At 52.4% G+C, this 26,955-nt stretch overlaps 1 protein-coding gene across 1 annotated transcript in view; it reads right to left on the bottom strand.

The window, feature by feature from the left end:
• Positions 1-26,955, bottom strand: part of PREX1 (phosphatidylinositol-3,4,5-trisphosphate dependent Rac exchange factor 1) — a 193,252-nt gene that overhangs the window by 14,414 nt on the left and 151,883 nt on the right. Inside the window, exons 15-30 of the mRNA XM_057703163.1 lie at positions 25,257-25,329; positions 20,506-20,648; positions 18,755-18,847; positions 17,644-17,792; positions 15,866-15,951; positions 13,944-14,080; positions 13,141-13,252; positions 10,098-10,285; positions 9,669-9,830; positions 8,779-8,989; positions 8,064-8,340; positions 5,665-5,871; positions 4,207-4,295; positions 2,836-2,918; positions 2,585-2,675; positions 619-747 (exon numbers count right to left, since the gene is read on the bottom strand). Coding sequence (XP_057559146.1) covers positions 619-747; positions 2,585-2,675; positions 2,836-2,918; positions 4,207-4,295; positions 5,665-5,871; positions 8,064-8,340; positions 8,779-8,989; positions 9,669-9,830; positions 10,098-10,285; positions 13,141-13,252; positions 13,944-14,080; positions 15,866-15,951; positions 17,644-17,792; positions 18,755-18,847; positions 20,506-20,648; positions 25,257-25,329 — 2,230 coding nt within the window. The remainder of the gene's footprint in view (positions 1-618; positions 748-2,584; positions 2,676-2,835; positions 2,919-4,206; positions 4,296-5,664; positions 5,872-8,063; positions 8,341-8,778; positions 8,990-9,668; positions 9,831-10,097; positions 10,286-13,140; positions 13,253-13,943; positions 14,081-15,865; positions 15,952-17,643; positions 17,793-18,754; positions 18,848-20,505; positions 20,649-25,256; positions 25,330-26,955) is intronic.

Genomic DNA, 26,955 nt, shown 5'->3' with positions numbered 1-26,955 from the left:
ACATAAGGTGGGAAGCAGACCCCAGGAACAGGGCATGGTGGGTCCGTATGGACTGGAAGGCACCCCACCTAAAGATGGCAGCCACCACTCATCTCCAGCCAAGTGTGAATGTGGGATTGCAGCCCTGTAATTGCCAGATCTTCTGGTTGTTCAAGAATAGTCAGAAATCGGGACTTTTATGTGGGATTATAAATGCCCACAGCAGATTCACATTTTCTAATGCGATAGCATCAAAAATTATCTGGGGGCCCATGTCTGATCAGGACTCACCCACCCCACCCCCAACTTATAACCTTGATAATAAACAAAGGGAACTGAACTACATTCACAGTTTTGGAAGCTGAGAAGGAAAAAGTTCAGCCTTCTTAGCCTCCTGACTCTACAAGGAAGCCCCAGGCACCCCCAAATCAACATTTCCTTGATCAAGTGTGTACTGCTCCAAGGCCCTGGCCAGGGCAGGACACGGCTGAGAAAGGGGAGCTTGCCCTTCCTGTCCTCTCCCTGGGCGTGGAGAGACATGGGGCACAGAGATGGACCCATTTCTGATCCCTCCACGTTCCACATTAAGAACCAAAGGCCACAAAACCTCCACATTCCAGCCTTCCCTGCCCAACTGACCTTCCACGTATCTCTGAATGTTGTCCACTAGGGTCTTGATGGAATTGGGGAGGTTCCAGGGGTCCTCCTGGATGCTGATCTGGATCAAGCTCCGGCCACGGATTGTACACTCCTCTTTCTGTTTGAATTCTGGGGCAGGAAAGTGATGTGAGGGCAGGAAAGGGACAATTAGGTAGCTTCGGAAAATGGTGGCACAAAGGCCTCTGTCCCATCACTAGATTCCAAAGCTCAGAATCTTAGGTCAAGGATGCTGGCAGGACTCTTGGGTATTATCTGGTTCATGGAAGGCAAATACGTGGTAAGTGTGCTACTAACTCATAGTAGCACACTCATGGCAGACATCACTAATCAATCTCAGCACTCCTTCCCGCTAGTCTGAGGCTGTGACTCCTCACAGATGCAACAAACCCAATGCAGACATCACAAATCACTCATGGCATTCTTTTCTCCTAAGCCTGAATATAGTCACAGGAGGATTCTCAGATACTACCTCCTCACTGCTATAACCAATCAGGTTGGCACATGAGCTGTAACCTAGTGTAACCTTTTCCCTATACACAGGAAGAAGTCCAGCCACAGAGTGGGAAAGTGACTTGTCTAAAGTCACACAGCAGGCTAGTGACAGAGATGGGACTTGAAACTGACCCCAGACAAGCAGACACAGACCACCCACTCCTCTGGCTCCTTCCCTGCTACAAAGTTGCAGGTGTCTGAGGTATTTGTGGCTGTGGCTCCTCTGTTTGACAGTTCTCCTTTCTAAGGTCCATCCCAGGGAGAGATATGATCCTGAGACAGCAGGAGGAGCAGCTGAACTAGGGTGCCCCAAATCTTCACCACTTCTGATTCTCGCTTAGGAGCAACTTCCTGTTTCTTTTCCTATCTCCTGAACTCTTCTGGAAGCTCCTTGAGGTCAGGGGCAGTGTCCCATTCACCTCATGGGCCCCAGGGCCCAGCACAAAGCCTGGCACAAGCTGGTTCTTGGAAATTATTTACTGGATGTATGAATGCATGGATGCATGGGTAGCCAGATGGGTGGATGGGTGGGTAGGTGGGTGGGTGGATGGATGGATGGACGGATGGATGAACAGATGGGTAGACAGATACATGGGTAGGTAGATGGGTAGGTGGGAGGAGAGGTAAGTAGAGAGACATAAAAGTCAATCTTTTTCTCTCAGTCACTTCTAGGAGAAAGTCTCCATGTGGTGCTGGTAAGTCTAGCATTTCTTTAACTCACTAATCCCTCTTGTGAATAAAGAACAAAAGCTCTCTGGGCAGGCAACAGCGCCTAACTACAGTACAATGACATTTTGTTGTTGTTGTTGTTGTTTCCATTGGATTTATCATTATTTTATGACATTTTATACTGGTTTTCCATTTACAGGGAGTTTAGTAAGTTCCATTGGAAACTGAACTTTTTCAGACAAGATCTATCAATAATAACATGGGCAGCAAATGAATATGGTTTAAAAAATGTAAAGATGTTGGCAGATTCTATGAATATATATAAAATGATGAAGAGGGTGTCTGAAGTTTGGCAAACTGTGCTCCAGTCCTTCCCCTCATGTTATAAACAGGCAGACAGAAGCCCAGAAAGGCTCAGGGACCAACCCAGGGGTCCACACACTTTTTCTGTAAAGAGTCAGACAGGAACTGATTTAGATTTTGCAGGGCGTATAGTCTCTGTCACGTATTCTTTCTTTCATTCATTTTGGTTTGACAACTCATTGTAAATGAAAAATCACGCTCGGCTCACAGTCTGTACAAGAACAGGCCATGAGCTGGATCTGGCCCATGGGCGGAACCTGCTGACCACCTCTGGACTGGCCCACGGCCATTCAGCAGGCGAGGGGCAAAGCTGAGAATGTGGCCTGCCCCCCATCCAGCACACGTCCCCCACTGCAGGTTCTCTCCTTGTGGGATGCTGGATGTCATCCCTCGCCCTGCCTGGGGACTCTTCTCTGCTCACCTTGTAAGCTGTGGTCCATGGGGAAATGCTTGGTCTCTTCAAAAGCCCTGCTCATGACTGGCCCCTTGAGGAGTGCATGGATGGAGTCCACCTGGGCGGCAGGAAGCTCTGGGTTAGTTAGGCCCCCAGGGCCCTCCAAGTTGCAGGGACCCATGACCCACCGCCCCTGCCCTGACTCCTGGCTTATGGGTAGTTACCAGAGATGATGGGAAGAACTCGAGGTCAGGCCAGGGTTGGGACAAAGGTCCTACCTGGTTAAAGAGATGCTCCAGGCAGCCATGAAGCTTGTCCTGCTTGTCTGATGGGATCCTCATGTCACACGGCAGCTCGTCCCCTGGCAGGAGGAAGAAACCACAGTCATCAACTATTTCTGCCCCATCTCACACCTTCCCAGCTTCTTTCCCAAGAAAGCAACGTAGCTACAGAGCTCCAAACCCACAGCAGACCTGGAGTCTGATAGACCCAGGCCCCAGCTGTGTGACACTGCACAAATCACTTGACCTCTCTGAGCCTCAGTTTCTTCACCTGCAAAATGGACAACAGGAACTAAAACATTACACAATTGTAAGTCGTTACTATTTTTCACTCTGCAAACAAGGAGATGGAGAGCCAGAGAGAAGGAACCGGATCCCACGTCTCCTGATTCATCCCCCAGCCATTTCATTTAGATCAGCTGCCACATGTCAGCGCCATCCTAAAACCTCCCCAGGGATAGTTTTTGCAGCTGAATATCTTATGTGATGAAATATTTATCTAAAGTTCAGAAATATCTCTGATTTTACTTGAGCTTCTTTTTCTTCTGTTAAACTGAAGTATAATTAAAATTAAACTTTTATGCACAGATTCTACCTCTGGAAGGACACACAGAACAGCAGTGACAGTGGGAGCTTGGGAACCGGGAGGCTGGGTAACAAGGGCAGGAGGGAGGTTTGTCACCACCCAGCCTCTCATGCCTTTCGAATATGAACCATGTGAATGTCTGTCCTATTCACAAAATTTTTAAAGGCTGAAATCAATGAAACTAAACTAAAAACAAATTTCAGTCTTTCAGTGAAAGTTCCAAGTAACATAGAATCTAAGTTATAAAATCTTATTTACGTCTGTCTCTCCCTCTAGCTGTCCACCCACATTTCTCCACATCTGTGCAGAAATGCATGTGCACCAGTGATCCCCAAATATCATCAGTGGTCATTTCCAGGGGAGAGGTTGAGATTTTGGCTGATTTTCATGTACTTCTTTTGAACTTTCCTATGTCGTCTGGATTTTTGGTTTGAATGTGTATCATTCATGGAAACCATTAGGTCTCCCTATTTTAGCAACATTGGAGCCCTCATCTCAACCTGTAACTGAATCATGTATGTTTTGCTCCATGCCTGTGACATTCATGGAGAACGTGAGCTCCACAAGGGCTGAGATTTCTGTCTTTCATGCACTGCTGTGGTCCCAGCACATAACAGATGCGTAATAAATGTTTGCTAAATGAGTGAAGGAAAACCACTCCCATACCATGCAAAGTAATAGAAGACAACATAACATGAAGTAAAGCCTAACAAAATAAAAATAAACAAAACAAAATCTCGCTGGGGGATCCCCTCTGCTGGAGCACGAGCCTCTGCACTCACCAGACCCCATCTCATCGCTGCCCAGGTAGGAGCTGTTACTTCTCACGCTGGTGTAGGACAGGACGGAGTCCCGGTTGCTGTTACACTCGCTGCAAGGCAGCAGAGAGGAAGGCATGAGTCACCCTCCCGCTCACAGCCTCTGGTCCCAGCACCCAGAACCCACTTGCTGGAGTGTAGACAAAACCCACGGGTGGACAATTGGCCCAGAGAAGGCACCATGGGCCAACTGCCAGGGCCAGACACAGGGAGGGTTGTCCTGGTGGGTTTTCTAGGTCTGACGCTGGGGAAACATTTCTAGGCCTCGGTACAGAAATGGTAGGTGGTGAGTGAATCATTTTCGCTCCGGTGTAACTCCTGTCACTCCCTTTGTGGGACAGCCTTGTCCCTGGACACACCTGCACCGCCACTCTCAGCCACACGGCTCCATGTTCTGTCTCCCAGCCTGGCTGGAAACCTCCTAAGAACAAGGACTGTGTTTGCTTAGCGTGTGTCCCAGGAACTCAGGAGGTACCGGGGATCAAAACCCACAACCCTGAAATTCTTCCCTTCACCTTTCTGACAATTAAAGGAAAAAATCAGAGGACCCAAAAGGGTCAGAATGGAAACCCAGAGAGATGGACAGATCTGGGTCTGTGGACATGAGGCTCCAAGAACACACGGTACCTAGTCAGCCAGGCTATCTCGTTACACAGACACCAAGACACACCGACCAATCAGGTCCCTTGAAGACTGAAAGGATGTAAATGCTGGGAGGACGGGGCCCAGGGCCTTTCTTGCCAAATTCTATCAGTTCTGTATTTTGTCCACAAACAACTGAAGTCCCCCTCCAAGATTCCACTTTCACCACAAAAGTCAGATGTTATATAACATTTCACTGGAGGCCACGGTGCTTGTTTATTTGTGGTAAGGAATTCCATTCACTCACTCTATGGTTTAATACAGAAAATTGGGTTTTTAGTCTATTTAACCCACTAACTAAGACTTCACTGACCTTGTAAATAATTAACTTAACCAGGAGAAAACAATTCAGATCCTCCGGCTTAGGAGGGAAAAAAAAATAGTCTTACTCCCTGGATCAAGTAACAATAGTGTTTGCTGCAGAAACCAGAGGTCTTACGTTGATTTTAAAACACACAAGATTTAAAAGATCTTGACTTTTCCTTGGACCACATTCCAGCAACGTGTGCAGAGTGGAATCGAGGCAGAAAGAATGGGTGGTGTCCACAAGGGGACAGGTCCTATGACATTAGCCTGGGGGCAGGGGAGCCGAAGGGGGGGAGGTGGGGCACGCTGTGGAGCTCAGAGAAGCAGCCAGAACCACACGGCTAGGCAAGAGTGCCCCGTGCCACTGCTTCCGGGGCAATGTCCTCTGATTCTGCCTCTCCCGTGGTCGGGGCCTCAGCTGTGCCACTGGCCAGCCACACCCAACCCCACGAGACACTCCCAGCCGGCCCCCACCTGTAGGAGTCCCGGTAGCTCATGGTGTCGTGACCTGAGTCCTCCTGGTCCTCCTCGGACACCTTGAAGCACACCTTCTTGCTGCCCCCGTGGTCGGTCCTGTCCATCTCGCTCTCTTCGCTGACTAGTGGCGGGGACGAGGCCTCCTCGGCCAAGGGTGGATCGCAGGACCCGCCCGAGGTGGGCTCCGTGATAGTGGACAGCAGCCTGTGGGAGCAAAGACTTTGAGCTTAAAGGCACAGGCCCGTGGCTTCACTCGCTTCCACGGAGGCCCCAGACAAGGCTCCAACCTCAGGCCTCACCTCGTGACCCTAAGCAGAGGGGACCATCCAGCGCTCTGTGTCCCTTCCCTGAAAATCCCCCAGCAACTCTGCAGACATGAATACACTGTCCCTCCTCTAGGGCGTGTGACACACAGAGGGTCTTTGTTTCACAGCCAAGCTACACAAGGCTCCAGAGCAAAGAAGGCAACTGGGAAACATGGTCTCTAAGCGCCGCACGGTCTCAGTTACAACTAATCAACTCTGCTGCTGTACTGTGACAGCCCCATAGACAATATGTAAAGAAATGGGCATGGCTGTGTTCTAATAAATCTTTATTTAAAAAGAAAAAAAAGGCAGTAGGCCGGATTGGGCCCATAGGCCCTACTACGTCACTCCCTGGCAATTGTTAAGACTATAGATTTTTAAGACAGACAGGCCCCAGATTCAAATCCTGATGCTACTATTTCCTAGCTCAGAGACCTAAAGCTAATTACTAAACCTCTCTGAGACTCAGTTTCCTCATCTGCAGTAATATCACTATCTATGTCCTAAGCTGCTGTAAAGATTAAGGGAGTGAAAATATGTAAAGTGCTTAGAAGAGTGTCTGGAGCCTTGTAAGTGATCAGGAAACCATGGCTGATATAATTCTACTACATCTCAATGAGGTCAGTATTATGATTAGCTCCATTTTAACAGGTAAGACCATCGAGGCTCAGAGAGGTTAAGTGACTTGCCTAAGGTCACACAGCTAATAAATGGCAGGGCCAGGATCAAACCCAGGCCTCCTGGGTCCAGATCCTACATTATTTTTTCTTTTATCAGGGACAATTTCTATCACACACGAGAGGAGAGGGGCCAGTACGGTGAAACCCAGGTATACCCAGCTGCCAGCTTCAACAATGGCAACTCAGGATCCACTTCTCCTTCCTCAGTCTTTCCTGGCGCTTTTTCTTTTGCTGGAGTGTTTAAAACAAACCTAAGATAAGACACAATTTCCCCTATAAACACTTCCACATGTGTCTCTAGCACACAAGGAATTATTTTTAAAGCAATGGGTCTCAACTGGGGGTGCTTTCTGCCTACCACTCCCCCATCCCAGGAAATGGTTAGCAATTTAGAAGTTTCCTCAGGAGCAAACATTTAGCAACGCCCAGAGACATTTTCAGTTGTCACAACTGAAGCAGGGCAGGGGTGGGAGGGGTGAGCTACTGGAATCCAAGGAGCAGAGGCCAGCGGTGCCATTAAGTACCCCGAGACAAAGAATTATCGGGCCCAAAATGTTAACAGCACCGTGGCTGAGAAGCACTGCTGTAAACATAACCAGTTGCTATGACCACACCTAACACAATCAGTCATTCCATAACACCATCTAGTTCCCATCAAATGTCCCTGATGGTCCCCAAAGTGCCTTCTCACACATGCTGTGTTAGAAACAGAATCTGAACCAGGTTCAGACGCTGCATTTGGTTCGTGTGTCTCTCAAGTCCCTTCCCTAACAGCTCCTCCTCCCCACTGTACCTGCTCCCCCTCCAATCATTTATTTGTTAAACTGCGTCATTTGTCACCTAGAACCACCCACCCTCTGGATTTAGCCAACAGCGTCCCTGAGGTGCCATCTCATCCTCCCTTATAACGCACGTCTTCTAGCTGAGTAGTGAGACCTAGAACTTTGATCGGAGAATGGCGTGACCTGGGTTGGCAAGAACACTTTGTAGGTGGTGTGGTTTGTGCCTCCTGCTGCATCGCACCCAAAGGGAGATCACATCTAGCCGTCTCTCTACATTAAAATGATCAAGTTCCCTGCAAACCTCTCACCAGTTTTAGCCTCTACTGACAATGCTGCCTACATCCATCCTTTATTAGATCAGTGGTTCTCAATCAGGGGTGATTCTGCCCCCCCACCCCACCCCCGCGAGGCATTTGACAATGTCTGAAGACATCTGTGATTGTCACAACTGGGAAAGGGGGTGCTACTGGCATCTAGTGGGCAGAAGCCCGGGATACCACTAATAGCCTATAACGTACAGGACAGCCCCCCACTCCAAAGAATGATCCTACCCAAAACGTCGATGCTGCTGACATTGAGAAATCCTGACCCTGACGCTTGGGCCATTCCTTCCTAGGCCCAGGGCTCACCTGTTGATCTGGGTGACATACTGCTTCATTTCCTTCAGGGCCACATCCAGCTTAGTAAAGAGCTGAAGGTAGGCATCCTGGATCTCACGGTCCTCCTGCTTGAGTAGGAAGCTCAAACCCCGGTCCTCCTGGCCAACGGCTCCATGGGCTGGCCCAAAGCTGCTGTCGTTGGGACCCTGGCGCTGGGGGTCCCCATCCGCAGCAGGCAGGCACTTCCAGGATGGGGCAGCCATGGTGGTGATGCAGTGTTGGGTGTAGGACATGGGGTTCAGGTGACCTACAGTGGAAGGAGGGAGAGCTCACCTGGAAACAGCCCCCAGACACCCATAAGCCCCTTAGAGGTATACAAACCCATTTTAAGGATCCCAATGAATGAGAAAAATTTCTCTTTTAAATATTCCTTTAATACATTAAATTACTTCAATAAGAAAGTTTCAGTATGGTGCTAACATGCTTTTAACTACCATGATCTTTTTCCTGCCTAGAATGTAGACATGACGGCTGGTACACCAGCAGCCATTCCATACCATGAGGCAGCCTTTAGGGTAAAAGCAACATCTAGAGATGGTGGCACAGAAAGACAGAAGAAGCCTGGATCCCTGATGACTGTGGAGCTACCATTACAGCTCTGGACTGCTGGCCTTCAGACATGCTTCTGTTTAAGCATCTGTAGTATGAGATCTGAACACAATTTTTGATACACAGACGCAGTTACCTTGCTCTGGGTCAAGGCCGACGAGGGAGGGTTTGCGACCAAAGCGGATGCTGAAGGACCTGCCAACCAAGGGAGTGGTCTTGGGGTAGGACACTTCCATGAGGTTGACGTGGCAATTGGTGGGACAAAAGTCCAGGCCACACAGCGGATGGGTTTCCAGGGGTGCTTGTTTGAAGGGTGGGCTGACCCTGCTCTTTAGCTGAGCTGCAAACTGAGAAAGGTGGGGGACACACGGTCGTGATTCAGGGGTCTGGGAATTCTGGCCCATCCCCAGTACCCACTTTATCCTGGCCTAGACCAGACATTCCAAAGTTGGACAAAATACCAGTAGTTCCAAATGGAAAAGTAAATTCCTCTGCACTGCCTTTCAATGGACCCAGATTTCAGGCAAGGCCTGGAGAAAAGTGAGGCCTCCAAGCACCTACCCATGTACATTTCTCCATCTTAGCTGCACCAGAGCTGTCCCTAACGAACATCTCTCCCTGACCCACAGTCCATGAGGTTCAGGTAAGGCTGCCTCCCCATCCCTGAAGAGACTGGTACAGGGCTAGACAAGGAGCCCAAGCCAAGCCAACAAGAGCTCTCATCAAGTTCCATTTCTACCGGGGTTGCTAAGGCTAGAGCTACTGGGGACCATTCTGTCACCACATGAAAAGGGCCTGCCTGAGAGCAAAGCCAATATAGGGAAAAAAAAGTCAAGAGGAGAGAGGCCCTGTTCTTATAATAGTGTGATATCTGAGTGCCTGGATACAACCACGTCTGAAGCTCACCTCTGGACACTTCAATAATATAAACCAATAAATTCTCCTGTCTATTTAAGCTAAGTTGGGTTGGATTTTGACATTTACAACCGAAATACCCCAAGCTGAGACCCTGTAGGGTGCAGGCACCTCCTGGTAGCAGGCGATCCTCTGGCCGATGCACTCCAGCTTGGTGTCACAGATGTTGCGGAACTCAAAGTGGGACATGGTCCTCATGTTGTTGCTCAAGGCCATGAGCCGCCCACAGTTCTGCACGAAGACACTGTCATCAGCAGCAAAGGCCTCAAGGATCTGCAGAAATATTAACAGCTACTGAGCACTCACTGTGTACCTGGGAGGGTCTTAAGGTGTTTATCTGCCCTGTGAGGGCAGGTCTATTACTGGCCCATTTAGCAGATGAGTAAACTGAGGCTTAAGGCTAACAAGTCAGTTAGTTCTAAGCCCCACAGCTGTCAAGCGGAGGGGGAGGAACGAGGTTGCAGGGCTCCAGGCTAACTCTGAGGACAGGGGAATCAGGCTGCTCCATCCCGCCCAGGGCAGGGCGGCACCCAGCAAGACCTTGGCAGTGAGGCCGAAGCAGCCGCGGGGCTCCACAATCTTCTCCAGTACGTGGCACTTGATGCCTGCTGTGCTCACATACTCGTACACCACGCCATGCTCCAGGTGCACGTTGTCCACCGTCAGGCTGATCACAGGGCTGTCCTCGTGCAGGCTCAGCTGGGGACCCAGGGACAGCAGGGGGAAGGCTGGAAACCAGAGGGACAGGCAACCCTGAGGAGGGGGCGCCAGCCCACACCAAGCCCGTCCCCTGGCCCAGCACTGTGGATGGTTCATGTTAGAGAGACGGGGAGACTGAAGCCTGAGCTGCAGTTCTGTTCATTTGTTCACCTCTTGTTCTAGAAAACTTTCCTTCTAGGAATCAATGCTTGAGCCCCTTTCTCAGTCTGTGTGGCTCAGAAAAGGGGACCCCTGCATCCACACCCTCCCCCAGAGGCAAAGGCCTGGCCAATCAGCATATCTGATTTCCTCTATTCATAGTGATTAGTTCAGGAATGAGCATGTGACCCAAGCTGAGCCAATGAGAGTGAAGTCTGGGACTTTTGTTGGATCTACAAAGAGAAGGAGACATTCTCTTTTACAACTGGATTCCAAGTTACCAGAGCCACCAGGTGGAAAAAACAGCATCCAAGCAGGGAACTAACACAGAGGGAGCACAGCTGAGAAATGGAGAAAAAAGAAAAAGCTTCCTCACTATATAAAGTGCTGGATTGAGCCAGACCTGAAGCTTGTTGACCCTACTCAGACTTTTTAGTTTGCTGACTCAATGTTTGTATGTAGCCCAGTTTCGGTCCAAGAAGGATGTGACTCCTTAGAGCCACATAGCTAGGCAGTGATGTATCCAGAAAGAAAGCAAGCACTTCACTGGAATGAACTGCTTTCCTTCCCACCTGCTCCAAAGAGGACCTCTCAACAGATACCCATCACTCTTTCTCCCCTCGCCCTCATACTATGTCACCACTTGCCAGGTTTTTTTGTTCTTTTGTTTCTTGTCTGGCTCCTCTCACATCAGTGCCCCGAGGGCAGGGACCTTGTCTGCCTTGCTCACTCGTGTCTCCCCAGCTCCTAGAGCAAAACCTGGCACAGGGCAGGTGCTTCTACTCATTGAACAGAAATGTGGAAGCCGCCAGCTCCTCTCAGTGTGGTTTGCAGTCATCATCAGGGGTCGCCCACGTGCTGGGAGGCCCACAGCCCCTTCCTCTCAGAGGCGCACAAACTGAGCTCAAAGCTGCCAGCTGGCCTCTTCCCCCTCCCCATCAGCCTGGCCCCTTTAGGACCCCTCTGCCAGGCTGTGGGCGTTCCAGCAGCATAGGATGTCTCCCCAGCCAACCCCTTAAACCCTGGTTCTTTGCTGACCCCAAAGTCACCAGCAAGGAGCCCAGAGATGTCAGACACAGAGGCACCCAAAGCCCCTGGTCTTCCCATAACATCTGCCCCCACCTCCAGCCCAGCAGAAGTCTGGGGCAGAATCCAGAGAAGCGACTGGAGATGAGGAGCTATTATTCAAACTACAAGTATTCACTCAGCACCTACTATGTACCAGGCATCTTTCAAGGCTGGGAGGATACAGCAGGAATAAACCAAACAAAATCCCTGCCCTTGTGGAGCTTATGCTCTAGCGGGGAAAATAGAGAAAAGCAATAAATGACTGTATGATATATGTTAGCTAATACATGTGGTGAAGAAAAATGAAATGAGATCAGGAGACACAGAGGGACCAAAAGGGCTTATTTAATTACAGCACTCAAGGTGGCCTCTCTGAGGAGGTGACATTTGAGCAGAGAGCTAAGTGAGGTGAGGAGCCTGAGGTAAGAAGTACTCAGGGGAGAGCACTTCAGGCAGAGGGAACTGCAAGTGCAAAGGCCCTGGGGCAGAGGTCCATTTGGTATTTAAGAGTAAGAGGCTGGAGTGGATGAAGCAGTGAGGGCAAGTGGGAAAGTGATGAGAGATGAGGCTGGGGAGCCAGGCTGGGCCTGGAAGACTGTGACAAGGACTTGGTCTTTGCCCTGCATAGGGTGGAAGCCATTGGGAGGTTCTGTTCTATTTTTTGAGACTAGCCTGTAGAAGGAGAGGTAAGTATGGGCAGGGAGAAGAGTGAGCAGGCTACTGCAATAGTCCTGGTGAGAAATGATGGTGGCTCGGACCAGGCGGTGATGGAGGTGGTGATTCATCCCAGGCACTGAGCTGGGATGCTGGAAGCAAGGTGGCAAGATACAGGAGAAACAGAACAGTCAGGGAGGACCCTGAGTTTGGGGCCTGAGAATCTGGAAAGATGGAGCAGGGATACTGAGGGGAGAAACAGGCTTCAGAGGAAGGTCAGGAGTTCAATTTTGGCCATGATGCCTGTTAGACATCCAGGGGGTGTCAGGTAGAAAGACAGGTCTGGGGTCCAGGGCTGAGGCTGGGCTAGAAAGAAAAACATGGGAGTTCATGGTGGACAGAATAACAGCCTCTAAAAAAATGCCCACATCCCATCCCTGGGCCCTGTGCGGATGCTATGTTACCTGCCAAGGAGGAATTAGGGTTGCGGCTGGAAACAGGGCTGCTAATCAGCTGAGTTTACAGTACGATTATTCCAGATGATTCAGGTGAATGCAACGTAATCCCGAGTGTTCTTAAATGGGGAAGACGGGATCGGAAGAGTCAGAATTAGGGATGCAGCATTGTGAGGAGGACTCAGGCCAACAGGCTCTGAAGATGGAGGAAGGGGGCTGAGAGCCAGGGAGCGCAGGCAGCTTCTAAAACCTGAAACAGGCAAGGGAATGCATTCTCCCGCAGAGCCACAGAAAGGAATGCAACTCTGCAGACACCCTGATTATAGCCTGGTGAGACCCATTTCGGACTTGTGACCTCCAGAACTACAATATAATAAACGTGTGTTGTTTTAAACCACCAGGTCTGTGGTACTTTGTTTTGGCAGCAATCAGAAACAAACACAGGACTGATGGCATCGAGATGGACTGATGGGATGGAGGAGTGTGGACACAGAGGAGGACCCAGTCCCCACTGGCATCTCCATCACACGGCCCACCTGTTCTGTTACCTGAGTCGGGCTGGTCTTCCTCTCGAGCTCCCTCGCCATTGGGGTCCTCGCTGGGGGCCTCCCGGGCCTTCTGGGCATCCTCATGGGTGTGGTAGACCCACTGGTACAGGCCCTGTGCGGGAAGCAGAGTAAGAGGTGCAGCCACGATGCCAGGAGCCCAGGGAGGAAGGGACGGGGCCAAAGGGAACACTGTTCCCTGATTCCAAAGCTCAGGCTTTTAGCCAGTTGATGACACCACCTTCAGACAGCCCTCCCATACTTCTCTCTGGAAACTTCCTGAGGGACCCTCCAGTCATGTTCAGCCCTCACTGTCTATAGCCTATGCTCCACACAGAAGCCAGAGAAGAAGGAGCCTTTGAAAATGTAAGTCAGCTTCATAGGAGCAGAAACCTTGTCTCTCCGGTGGCCCCAGGGCCTAGAAACATGCCAGGCACACAACAGGTGCTCAATAAACACTTATTAAATGAACCAATGAATGAGGATCACCCTCCACAGAACCCTGGTCCCTAACCAAGTATAACATTAACTTTTTACCATCAACATGACTATTTGCCCAACCTGTCTGTGCAATAAGAAAACAGGGTCTTATCATACCCATTTCATAGCTGTGAAAACTGAGGCCATGAAGTTTAAGAAGCAGAAGGGTCCTAGAGCCCCAGGCCAGCTCAACCTTGCCAGGTAGGCAGCCCCACCTAGAACACTGTGGTGCCGTCAGGCTTTTCCCCAAAGAAGGGAAGGTGGTCCTCAGCCCCCACCCCAACAAACAGGGCTTTCCTGATCCCCTTGGCCTCTGGGTGGCTCACCAGGGCCTCTTCTCGGTGGTTCCGGAAAGCCTGGAAGTGCTCCAGGACCTCTGGGGCGCCGTCGTTCATCACGTTGTTGCCGCTGACCTTCAAGATGCACTGGCCGGCACAGAGCCCTGCAGCTGCAGCCTCGGAGCCTAAGGGGCATGGGAGTGCTCGAGGCTGGATGCCAGGCGAAGAGAGCTCGCGCAGTGCCAGGCAAGGGTGAGCAAGCAGATGAACCTGTCCCCCACCCCACCCGCCACCCCAACTCCCCCAAATGCCACCTCCATGCCCCCCACCCTATGGCCACTCTCCACCCCACACCAGTGGGCAGGACAGGGACTGGCATTCCCATTTTGCAGAAAAAGAGACTGAGGCTCACAGAAGTAGCAGCTAGCCCAAGGTCACGCAGCCAGGGAGGCTGGACTTGAACCCAGGAAAGTTTCACTCTAGAGCTTCGTCTCCTTTAAAGTCCCACAACAACCCATGACACTGGGGCCAAGATCAGCCCCATTTTGCAGACAGGGAAACAGAGGCTCGGAGAGGCAAAGTGACTCTCTCAAGGTCACGTGCCTAGGATAAGCCAGGTTTCAAACCCAGGTCTACCAGACTCTAAGGGCATGTTTTCTCAGCTATACCACGATTCCCAAACAGTAGGGCTTGGAGCCCAGGGTCTTGTGTGGTTAATATGAAGGGTCTAGAAATGCAAGTGAATGTCAAGCTTTGTACACAGGAGAACATCAGGCATGTGTGGTGTGATGGGGACAAGTACAGGCCTGGACCCCAGGGGCTTGGGTTCAAATTCTGGTTCTGTCATTGACCAACTGTGTGACCTCAGGCAAGTTCCATAACCTCTCTGTGCCTTGGCTGCCTCATCTGTAAAATGAAGACACTAATAATATCTACTCATAGGGTTCTTGAGAGATTCAGTGAGTTGAAATATGTAAAACATTTAGCCCTGTGCCTGGCTTTTAGTAAGGACTCAAGAAATATCAGCTTTCTTACTATTTCTGCCTAGTTCACCTATAAACACCTATTCTGCTCTAAGGCCAGGTTTCCCTCCTCGATGCTACTGACATAACACTATGGGCTGCGTAATTCTCTGAGGCGGGGGCTGTCCTGGGCACTGGGGGATGTCCAGCAGCATCCCTGGTCTCTACCCACGAGATGCCGGTAGACCCCCACCCCACGCTGTAACAACCAAAGACGTCTCCAGACATTGTCAGATGCCTCTGGAGAGTGAAACTGCTCCCAGTTGAGAACCACTGCTTTAGGGATAAATCAGATTAATACCCACTTTAAAATATCAACAAATTCTCAGTAGCTTTCTATCGTGACATGTGTTTTCAATCAGTACATATTAAAAGTACAACTATGACCGCAAGCATAGACAATGAATGTTTAAACTTTAAAAACGGGGCCCTCAGATGCAAAGAGGGCTGGGAACCCTGTATCACAGGTCAATCTGGTTTCATCGCTGAGTCAGAGTAACCCCTTAAACAGCACCCAAGGAGAAGGCAATAAGAAAGCGGAGGCCTATGGTCTGGATCTGGCCACAGAAGTGCAGCCAAAATTCCTATTTCTGATTTCTTTTAAAAAAATCAAACCTGGCAAGAGGAGGTCCACATTCCCGCCTGGCAATAATGAGCTTGAGCTGAAGAAAAACTGCCCCTTTTCGAGTGAACATGTGTTTTTCTCACTTTGCCACAGTCCCCACCACTTCCTAGTGCCTTCCTTTCAGGTGCCCATTTATAACTGCCTGACCCGCTTGCATTTGCATTTGCAAGCCTTGGCTTCCAGCAAAGAAGGGAAGTGCTAATGGTGCACTAAGAGGCACAGGCCTGCAGGTAACGGTTTGGAAGCCTCTGAACTCCTTCCACACACACACAACAAACCCGTTTCCCAAAGCCCCCCTCTCCGTCTCTTAGGCTCCTGCTCACCTCTCCCCACAGCATAGACATACGGCGGGGCAGCTCCACGGATCTGGAAGCACAGAGCCTCTGGACGGTCAGGGACTTTGACGATCCTACACAAAGCAAAAGCAGCCATAAGGTAAAGCAGTACCACTCGCGAGCCCAGGGGGCCACCCTGGGAGCCCCTGCCTCCCAGGCTTTTGGGAAGTCCAGCCCCAGAAAACAGCAGCGCCAGGCTTTCCAAAGGCAGAGAGAAACTTCATTTAACCACAGCCCAGGGCAGCAGGATCTTTGATTAATCGGAACCAGCCGGCCTGCCCTTGGAGATCCAGTCCATGCACAGAAATTCCCGCTCACCCTCCTACCCCTTTGCCATCACTCTCTTGGTGAGAGAAGGCCTCGTGGTGGCCAGACCAGCACCTTGGCCAGTGAATATTTTATTCATTAATCACAGATCTGGGAGGGTGACAAGTGAGCCAGCACATATTGGTGCCAACTCTAGAAAAATGCCCACGTGTCCCCTAGAGAGCACAGTTTGAAAGTCCAGGTCTTGGCCATTCTGCGGGTGGGACACCAGAGCAGAACAGGCGGCACCTGGCCAGGGTTGTACAGCAGGTGTCATTAATCCAGGGGCTTCAATGCAGCTATCGGCTTCCCTACCGAGGCTGTGTCCTCCACACTGGGGCTTAGATCGCCCCCACCTGCCAGATAAAGCCGTTTTGGGTGCCTGTTCTCAAACCCCAGGTATTTCTGGAACTTGAAGCAGGCACGTTTCACCTTGGTGATTTCTGCCACTTCTACATACCAAGCAAACTATCAATCATTTTCCCTAAATTGACATGCCTTTTTACAGAAATCATCCTATTTAAAACTTTCCATCCCTCCTGTCAATAGAAAACCGGGAGCATCTGCCTTAAATAGAAGAGAGAAGCGAAAACCAAATGCACAGGTTTTAAAATAGAAAATGCTTCTCCCTGTACCTATATCTGGTACCTGACCACTTCTCACCACCCCACTGCTGCCAGACGGGACCAGGCCACCAGCCTCCTCACCACTCCCCCTGCTTCCACCTCTGCCCCTGACATCCAGTCTCCACCTATAGCCAGAGAGATTCGGCCAGAACCTACATCAGATCATGCCGCCCCTCTGCTCAGGACCTTCCAGTAGCTCCATGGTCCTTACCGTGGGCACAGGTCCTACAGGGCCTGGCTGACCTCACTGTCCACCCCTCTCATTCACTCTGTTCCAGCCCCATCAGCTTCCTCATTGTTCTTCAAACACACCAGCCACAGTTCCACCCCAGGGCCCTTGCACTCGCTCTTTCCTCTGCCTTGAATCCTCCTCCTCCAGAAGTCCCCTTGACTCCCTCCCTTACCTCCTTCAGGTCTTCATCTCAGTTCTCAGTGGTGTCTCCCTGACCACCACCCCTCCACACAGCCCATCTCCTGTCCCAGCTTTATATATCAGTCCACTCACTACCACCTGGTTCAGTATGTCTCTTTTTCTGCTTTGTTGTCTGTCTCCTGCTCTCCTCTCCAAATACACTGAGATCTATGAGGACAGAAATGAATCTCTCCAGATGGGGCTGCATCCCCAGAGCCTAAACCACCAGCAGGCACACAGCAGGCACTCAGGAAACATCTGTCGACTGAACAGAGGCAGCGGTCCCACGCCACGTGCCTACAGAAGGAGCCCCAACCACAGGGAACCGGGGCGGCTCGGGCCTCCACCACCGCCCCCAGGACTCAGGCAATCCCCAACCTGAGAAGAAGGTCACCAGACACCCCAGCCCTGGGGACACTCACTCTTTGGCCTTGGTGGCTACCAGGAGACGCAGGGGACGGCGCGAGCAGAAAGACTGGTTGAGGATGGACTCCACCTCCGCCAAGGGCCGCAGGAACACCAGGTCCTCGTTGATGCAGTAGATCTTCCTCCCCACCTGCAGGCCGGCCATCTGCAGGGGTGGCGGGAGACAAGCACACCAGGTCACTGGCCCCTTCTCCTCCTCCTCACGAAGGCGTTCTGAATGCATTCAGGCAGCACAGAGCCGGTCCCGGGGCCCAAGCATGACCAAAGTGAGCCCTCCACGGGTACTCGGCTCCCCTTTGTGTGAACAGTTAGGGGGCTGGAGAGACCCGTTCTGGCCAATGAGCTATGAAGGGAGGCCTGGAGGGGGCGCTCACGGGAAAGATGGTTTTCCCTGAGGAGGAGCTGTCAGTCCACCCCTGCTTCCTGCCCTGCCGCGTGAGGACACGAGGCATCCACCTGGGGCGGCCACCTTGAGACCACGAGGGCTTGGCCGGGAAAGTCGAAGAGATGTCGACCCTGAACCAAGACTCACAACCAGCTCCTTCTAACTGTTTATGTTACTAGAAAAATGAAGCCCCACAGCTCCTGCCACCGTGTGGCTACTTGCAGCCAAAGGCATCCCTAATCGCAACAAGGAAGCAAACAGAGCACCTGGACAAAGTGGCAGATGCCTCTCTCCCACCCACCTGCACCCCCCCACCCCCACCCCCCGCCCCGGGAACAGCGGAGAGGACCTGGAGCTGAATCCTTGGCTGCCCTCCTCCAGACCTTGTATCCATGTCAGAGCAACAAACGTATCCTATTCAAGCCACTGACTGTTCGTTTTTTCCACAATCAGAGCTGATTCAGACCCTCAGGGGTCTTCGCGCACCTCCCCGCAGGGCCAGCAGAGGGAGCTGGTGGCACACGCTGGGAGGGCAGCCCTGAGCCGGGGGCTCTGCAGACCAGACCTCCCTCTACTGTTTCCCCATAAGGGCAATGAACAGGGAGGAACCACTGACATGCCAGGGCTTTGTGCGCTGGCCTGCCTCGAGGAATGAGAAGAAATGCCCCACTTTCCCATCCGCACCCAACCCGAGCCAGGGCAGCCCCTCTGTGCAGCCTCACCTCTGCCAGCGAGCCCCTTTGGACCGACTTCACCACCACGGTCTTGTTCTTCTCCTCGATGTCAAAGCCGTAGTCGTCCTCCTGGGGCAGGATCTGAGGGTCCGAAGTGGGAGAGACGGTGAGGCAGGGAGGAGGGCCTGGAGCCAGCCCCACCTTGGCCCCCACAGGGGGACCGTGATCCTGCTGGCTCCTCGTGCCCCAGATTGACTCGGGGTAAGAATGGGGGGTGGGTGCAACGGGATGTAGTAAAACACTAGCAGCGCCCAGGACGCGTTAGGTGCTCAATATGTACCTGTCACGTGAGGACCCGCCACTGGGCTTGTGCTTCAGCCTGGTGCTGACCACGTATTTGTTTACTTTCACCGCCTGTCTCCCCTTCCTCCCCGCAACCTGAGGACAGAGCCTCCTTATTTACGCACCAGGCTCCTCATCTGCTGGCATACCGTAGGTGCTCAATAACAACTTACTGGCTTAATGAATAAAACAGATCCAAAGATGTCCAGCCACCAAGAACTTGAGGACAGGAAGGGGGTTTAGGGAGGAGCCACCCCTTCCCATCGCAGGATGACAGGAAGGTTGGGAGGTTTGGGGGGTCGGTGGTGGTGGGGATACAGGGAAATGCATTAATTCGTTCAATAACTATTTCACTGAGCTGCTGCCTGTAATACAGACCAGAAACAGCGCTGAACAAGACAGACGGTTCCTGCCCTCGTGCAGCTGACTATCTAGCAGGGGAGACAGACTCCACCAAATAAAGAAATACAGAATGTGGTGCAGGGAGTGTATGTAGTTTGAATTAAAATAAATGACCTAAGGAGACAGAACATTGTGTGGCAGCAGGGCCGGTGGAGGTGATATCTGAGCTGACACCTGAATGAAGTGAGGAACAGAAGTTTATAAAGAATGGAGAAAAGTGCTCCAGGCAGAGGGCACGGCACGTACAAAGGCCCTGAGTCAGGCTCCAAGGTACTGGAGGATAAGAAAGAAGATCAGGGTGGCTGGGGTGGGTAGGGTGAGGAAGGGGAGACCACAGGAGATGAAGCTGGAGAGACAGGAAGAGCCTTGCAGACCATGGTGAGAGGCTGGATTGTATCCTAAGTGTGATGGGAGCACTGGAGGGCTTTGTGATGGGAGAAACGGGAATTGGACCAGCAGGCCCCATAGTACTATGGGAGAGAAGGTAATGGAGCCGCCTTCACAATAGGCAGACTTCGGCCCCAACTCTGGCTATGGCAAGAGAACAACGTCTCCGAGCCTCTGTCCCGGTTGCCTGCTGGGGGCCAGGCCTTACGATGGAGGCTGCTGCTCACCAGTAGGCAGAGAAACACGGTTTGGTGGGCTGGGCTGGAAAAATATCTGAACAGGCTGGTAAATGTTCCACCTTCACTGCAAGGCTATTTACAGCAACTGAACAAGGACAGGGTGCCAGCCCAGAAGATCCAAGGCTCTGGTGCACAGAGGAGTCATTTCAGGAGGCCATCCTCCCTACACAAGGCGAGGCTGGGGTGTGGGGTGGACAAGGGGAGATGGGAAGGAAAAGAAAGGGAGCCCAGAGAGCCCAGTCTCGTCTGTGAAGCGTGCAGTCCGGCCGGTACAGCGGCCTGGCCTCTGGGCGGTGCAGCCAGCCACCATCTAGAATCCCCCACACTCTTGGGTCCTCCAAGTTGAGCCCAACTTCTCCAGCCATAACCTGAAGGCTGCCCAGTTCCTGGCCTGGAAAGGAAGATGCAGCAGCTCAGCTCTGCTCCTACCAGCAGGCGCTTGGCCAGAATGTTCTCCACCAGCTTGAAGTCGTTGCGAAGCTGTTTGTTCTTGCTGCTGGTTCCCTCCATCTCCTCGTCTGCGTGGAAGCGGAAGTACTGGGACTCGTCCTTGAACTCGCTCTTCTCCAGCACTGCGAACCCACAGACATGCAAGCGCAGGGTCAGGCTCACACGGGAAGCTTTCGGCACCATCTGCCAACTGGTGGAACCAGCCTCTGGACAAGTTTGGTTTGGCCAGCACGATGTTCTATTAAGTAAAATCCTGTGCCAACACTAACACGCTAGGATATTCAACATAAAAGCCTGGCTTTCTGACTTCTCTCAAAAAATCTAAACTCACCCCACCTGCTATAAAGGCATATTACAAAGCCATGGTAACAAACCCAGTGTGGAACCACAGCAGAAATAAAGAACCAGCGGAAGAGAACAGCAATCACGTAAGAGGACACTGTGTTTATGGGAGCTTAGCATGTGATGGGTGATGAACGATCACGTGGAGCATTCCACAGATGGTACAGGGAAAGCTGACTCACTTACGGGAAAAATAAAACCAGATCCCTACCTCACACCATATATAACAATAAACTCCTGTTGAATTAAAGAACTAAATAAGAACAGCAACACTAAAGCTCACCAAACAAAATGCAGAGGAATATCTTTGTCCTAGAGCAGAAAAGGAGTTCATATACAAGACCCCCCCAAAAAGCACTATGATAAAATTAAGGACTCCCATTCAACAGGAAGGCCATAGGCAGATTGCAGGTTCAAAATTAATTGTACTGTCTAATACCTAGAATATACAGGAAACTCCAACAAATCAACCAGAGAGGGCTGGAAAACTCATAGATAAAAGGGCAAAGAATATGAACGGGCAATTACCAGATGGGAAAATCTAAGGGGGAGGCAAGTATATGCAAACGATCTCACCCTCACTAATAATCAGAAACAGACCACAGTGAAACCTTGTAGGCCAGGGACTAACACACTCAGTCCCTGTGAGCCAAATGTGGCCACTCCCGCTTTTTATAAGCAAAGTTTCATTAGAACACAGCCACACCCAACTATTTACATATTGTCTGGGGATGCTTTGGGACCACGATGACAGTTAAATAACTGCAAGAGACTGTATGGTCCACAAAATCTAAAATATTTATATCTGGGCCTTTACAGAAAGAATCTTCTGACCTCTGTTCTAAGACAAGTCAGGAAAATGAATAAAAGCATCAGTAACCATCAGCATGCAGTGTGGATTACAATTTAACTAAATACCTTCTAGTGCAGGACACACCGGGGATACAGGCTTAAGTTCATTTACCCCGCAGACAAGGAGGGACCTGCTGTACCCCTTTTAAAGAGAGGAAGACTAAGGCCCAGAGGAGCTAAATAAACTTCCCAAGGTCACAGAGCCCAGGCTCCTCCTCTTCACCATACTGCCCTGCCGGGCCTGAGAGATGGGGGCGAGGATGAATTAAATAAAGGGGAGAAATCGAGGCAGTCATCTGAAATCAGCAGGCCCCTGAAAGAAGGACAAGCAGCTGCCTCAGCTTCACAATGTCCCCTCCATCCCTGAAGACCTTTGGGGACAAGAAAAGCATCAGGAGGCTTCTCTTCTGTCTCCTTCCTTTCCCGGGACAGCTAGCTGTTTGTAAGCATCGTTCTCAGGCCACCTCTGTTACCTCCTTCGAGGCAACAGACACACACATTGCTGCTTTTCCCAGAGCTGGGAGCCAGACCCCGGGAGGCTGACTGGCTTCCCCTCCACTGTAAACACGAGGCTAAAAGACTCAGGGAGTGGGAGGAGGAAGCGCTGTGTTGCGTCGCGTGTCTCGGCTGAAATATTTGGGGAAACAGCTGGAATCCCAGAGTCCAGGAGTTCAGCCAGGTGAGGGCTGACCACTCCCGACTGCCAGTCGAGGCCACTGGCCAGGCTTCGTGAGACGGGCACAGATCCGTGTTCACATCCCTGCCCGGCTCCTCCCAACTTCAAGGCTGTTTAGCCTCTCTGAGCCTCCGTTTCCTCATCTGTGGGGATAATAACAGCACCAACTTCCCGGTGTGGCTGCGAGGATTAAACGGTGAGCCTCTGTTTCCCTGTATGCGCCTAAAGCGAGCCGACTGGACCATTGGCCCCTGGGTCCCTCCCCGGGGACACCTCCGGGCCCTGGGAGCTCAGGTCGGACACCGCAGGAGGCGCCACACAGACCCCTCCCCGCCCTCCACCCTAACCTGCACTTTTGTAGCAGCCACAACCCTAGGATTTGGCCCTTTCCTCTTTTAGCCTAGTTTTGAGTTCGTGGCAGGAACAAGGCAGGAAGGGCCGCGCCCTGCAATTTCTCTCCCGGAGCGACCCTGAGGGTGTTGGTGTTGCCTGAAGTCACCCCCCGCAGAATGTCCTGAGCCAGCCGCCTTCCCGAAATAGCAGCTGGGGTGGACCCCTAATTACTCTCACCCACAAATGAGAGGTTCTGCCCAGCTGACGGGAGGGAGGGAGCGAGATGTGAGAGGGTCCCGCGGGGAGCAGGGTGGCTTTCGGGAATGACCGAGGCTGCCCAGCTCCCGACCTGCCCTAGAGTGAGTCCCAACTCCGCAGAGCAGAGCCACGGGCCTGCTGAGCTCAGACAGGGAGGGAAAGATGGGGAAACTGAGGCCAGGGAGGAGCAGGGCTTTGCTGGCAGTCTGCTGAGTCAGGCCCAGAACCAGGCCTGCCAGCGACAAGGCAGGGGGCAAACCTGATGACCTTTCACCTCATGGGCTCCTTTCTCTCCCTGTTGAAGGCACAGCAAATCCAACACCTAGACCAGGGGTAGGAAACTGTGGCCCCCAGCCTGTTTTTCTCAGTAAAGTTTTACTGGCTCAGAGCCACGCCCACTTGTTTACGCATCTCCTGTAACTGCTCTTAGGCTACAGGGACAGAGCTGAGCTGTGACAGAGACTGTGCGGCCTGCGAGGACTGAGATATTTACTGTCTGACCCTCTGCAGACAGACTCTGCCGACCCCTGAGCACAGAGCTCAGAGTGGAAGCTGGGAGGAGGAACGGCCAGAAGCCCTTCCCGAGTCTCAGCCCTCCGGGGCCACCACCTGGGTGCAAGCCGCGTGGTCTCTCCCCTGGATACGGCAGCCGCCTCCTCCCTGGCCTCCCTGCTCCCGCCTTCGCCCTCACCGACACTCTCCACAGGCAGTCGGAGGGGACCTGTAAGAACCCCAGTCAGGCACGTCCTTCCTCTGCTCAGAACCCTCCCAGGACACCCACCTCACCAGAGTAAGAGCCAAAGTCCTCCTCACATGTTCATAGTAGTCCGGAAAATGGACTTATTTCACTGTTGTGTGAGTCGCGCGCGCGCGCGCACGCGCACACACACACACACACACACACACACACACACACACACACACACGAAGGCGGGACTTGTGTCTGTCTTGTTCACCCCAGTCCCCAGAGCCCAGCACGGTGCCTGCTGGCAGAAGGCACCCTCTAGAAAACAGCAGGATGAACAAAGACAGAGGGGAGGCGTGGACTCGGCCTCACAGGGGCAGAGCAGCTCCAGGAAGGGCAGTGAACCTGAGCGGGTCCAGCGGGTGAGGAAGGAGAGGGGAGCTATTCTAGCAGGTGGTCGGGTGGCCTCGCTGGGGAGGCGGGAACTGACCAGAAAATGAATGAGTGAGGGGGGAGGCAGGGAGGGAGGGACAGCCGCGCGAGGGAAACCGCAAGTGGCAAGGCCCCGGGGCGTGTTCTGGAAACAGGAGAAAGGCTCCTGGGGTGCAGGGGCGTTAAAGTCCACTCATCCTAAAAGGGTGGGAGCCTCGGGGCTCCCCCAGGGCCACGAGGACAGGCCACAGCGCTCAGGGGCTGACATGTGGCCTGTGACGCCAGGCTGTCTGGGCTCAAATCCCAGCCCCTCCTTGTCACGTGACCTCGAGCAAGTGTCCTGACTGCCTGGGCTTCTATTCCTCTTTTACAAAGGCGGTGCTGTTCACAGCAACATCACAGGATCGTCCCAAGGGTGAACCCCGTGACTACACGGAGCATGCTTAGCAGGAGGCCAGGCACACAGAGCATCACTTCTGTGATACCTGAAAATGGTGTCAGCGGAACAATTTTCTCCCTCCCTCTCCCCAGCTTCCTGCCTCAGGACCATCTCAGGACCGTCCACCTCGCTCCCCTCTTCTGTGCTTCTCCCTATGGGAGGGGGAGTGATGGGCCTGAGGGGCGAGGCCCTGCCTGGCCTCCTTCCTCTCACGCTCACAACCCGCCCGTCCTCTGTCCCCACGGACCCCTCTCCTCCCCTCCCCAGAAGCTCGTGGGCCAGGCCTGCATCGTCCAGCCTCACCGCCCACCCGGCGAGGCCACATCCCATCTGGGAGGAAGGGCTTAGGAAGCCCATGGACTTGACCTCAAACCCAGTTTATTTTTCCAGCTAATCTTTACCAGCCACGTTGGTCCCCACTGGACACCTGATGTGATCTCCCCATCAGGGCAGAACGCGGGAGAGGGAGGGAGGGAATCCATGAGCTGCCCCAAAGCCCCAGTGGTCCACAGGCCCAGAGACCTGGCACCCAGCCCAGGCTCACCCACAGGCATGCTGGGCAGCTGCCAGCCCACGGCTTGCTCTCTCTGGGCCTCAGTTTCCCCTCCCTGTAAAATGCAGCGGGGACCAGGGTCCCTGCCGGCTCTCCTGCTCCAGGACAGGACCCCCCCAACCCCTGGGGGAGGCTGGGCTGAGGGGAAGGGGCGGATTACCGTGGTGCATGAAGCCGTTGTTACACAGGCCCACGCCAAGCGCCACCGCCTCCTCGCGGGTCTGGCAATCGCCCTGGAACAGAATGAGAAGGGGAGGGTGTTAGAGGGACCCGCACCCGAGGGGCTGAGCCAGGCTGGGAAGAGCCCACCACCACCCCAGGAACGGAGGCTCCACGAGGGCAGGGACGAGTGTCTTGTTTCCTGAGGTTTGTGACTGTTAGTAGTAACCCCCAAACAAGAAAAGTATTTAATTGTATGCTAATCATTCAAATGTGATAGATGCATAGCGTATCATGTGATGACCACCACAAAGGAGAAATGGAGATTTTATGTGGCAGACATGGCTGGCTGCCCAGCAACAGCCCTCCCCGGCCCCACCCTGCTCTAGCACTGAAACCCTCACTCTTACAGACAGCAATGCAACTACCTAGACAACCACAGATCCCAACCTCCCTTACAGCTAGAGGTGACCAATGAGATATAAGCAGAAATCACTAATAGGGACCTCTGGCAAAACACTCTTTGTCCCTGGCCCTTCCTTTCTCTTCCTCCTGCCTGGAACAAAGATGTGATGGCTGGAGCTCCTGCAGTCATCCTAGACCACAATGTGATGTTGAAAACAGAAATACACTAAGGATGGCAGGGCAAAAAGAAAGAGCGTGGTCCTCAAAGATATCCTGAGGTTGTCCTAGCAGCTCTGGACCACCAACTTCCGGGCTTCTCTCATACTAAAGAAAAACAAACCCCTAATTTGTTTCAGCCTCTGTAGTTGGCTCTCCGATACTAGAACTCAAGTTCAACTCCTAACTGACCTGGCTCTAGCCACTGAGACATCTGGGGAAGCCTATCGGGGGATTGTGGAAATTATCTTTTTCCCTGATAAAAGGGAAAAGCAACAGCACCCCTCCCTGCCTGGGATAAAGTCCCGTGAGGAAGTGATGCAGGGGCTGCGGGGCTATCTCATGACCAAGGTGGCAGACTTTGCAGAAGATGGCAGAGTGAAGGCTCCATCCTCTGCCGAAGATGGGGGAGTCCTTGATATGTGGCACGACTGACGTGTAGCACATTATCTGCTTAGACCAGTGTTTAGTCGCTTTTTCAGTTTTGCAACTGAAAATACTCCTAAGTTGGGACATCTGGCGCATCTCAGGCTTCCTGGAGGAAGTGACATCCAACCCGAAACTGAAGAATGAGCAGGTGTGGCCAGTGTGCTGGGTCCCTGCTGGGCCTGCCTTTGGGGCCAACTCTCCCACGTGGAATGCCGCTCTGGTGGGACAGTTCCCCAAGGCTTGCCACCCCCCGCCCCAGGCCAGGTTGAGGACACATGATCCAGGCGAGGCCTGTGCAATGCCCCCCACCCTGGGAGCACGAGCTGAGCGGAGGAACCCCAGGTCACAGAACAGCTGGTGCCGATCCTCCCTGAGAGTGTGCCCTGGAGACGGTGCCCCCCCGCGCCTGCTCCCGAGAAGCTGGGAGTCTCCTGGTGCCAGTTCCTCCTAAGGCCTGGCTCCTGGGTCTCCCACTGACTCTGTGGGCGCTCTCCATGGCCTTCCCAGGAAGTCATCGTCTCTTTTTTACTTTCCTTAAGTTCGCCAGATACGATTTCTGTTTTTCTTGCCACCCAAATGATCTCAATATATCCAGGCAAAATATGTGAGTTGTGTGTGTACGCAGGGTTGTGGCAGGCAAGGGGAACAGC

Source organism: Hippopotamus amphibius, chromosome 12 (assembly GCF_030028045.1).
Source record: "Hippopotamus amphibius kiboko isolate mHipAmp2 chromosome 12, mHipAmp2.hap2, whole genome shotgun sequence".
Lineage (NCBI taxonomy): Eukaryota > Metazoa > Chordata > Mammalia > Artiodactyla > Hippopotamidae > Hippopotamus > Hippopotamus amphibius.
The sequence above is the reverse complement of the archived record's forward strand: the minus strand, read 5'-3'. Positions and strand labels throughout refer to the sequence as shown.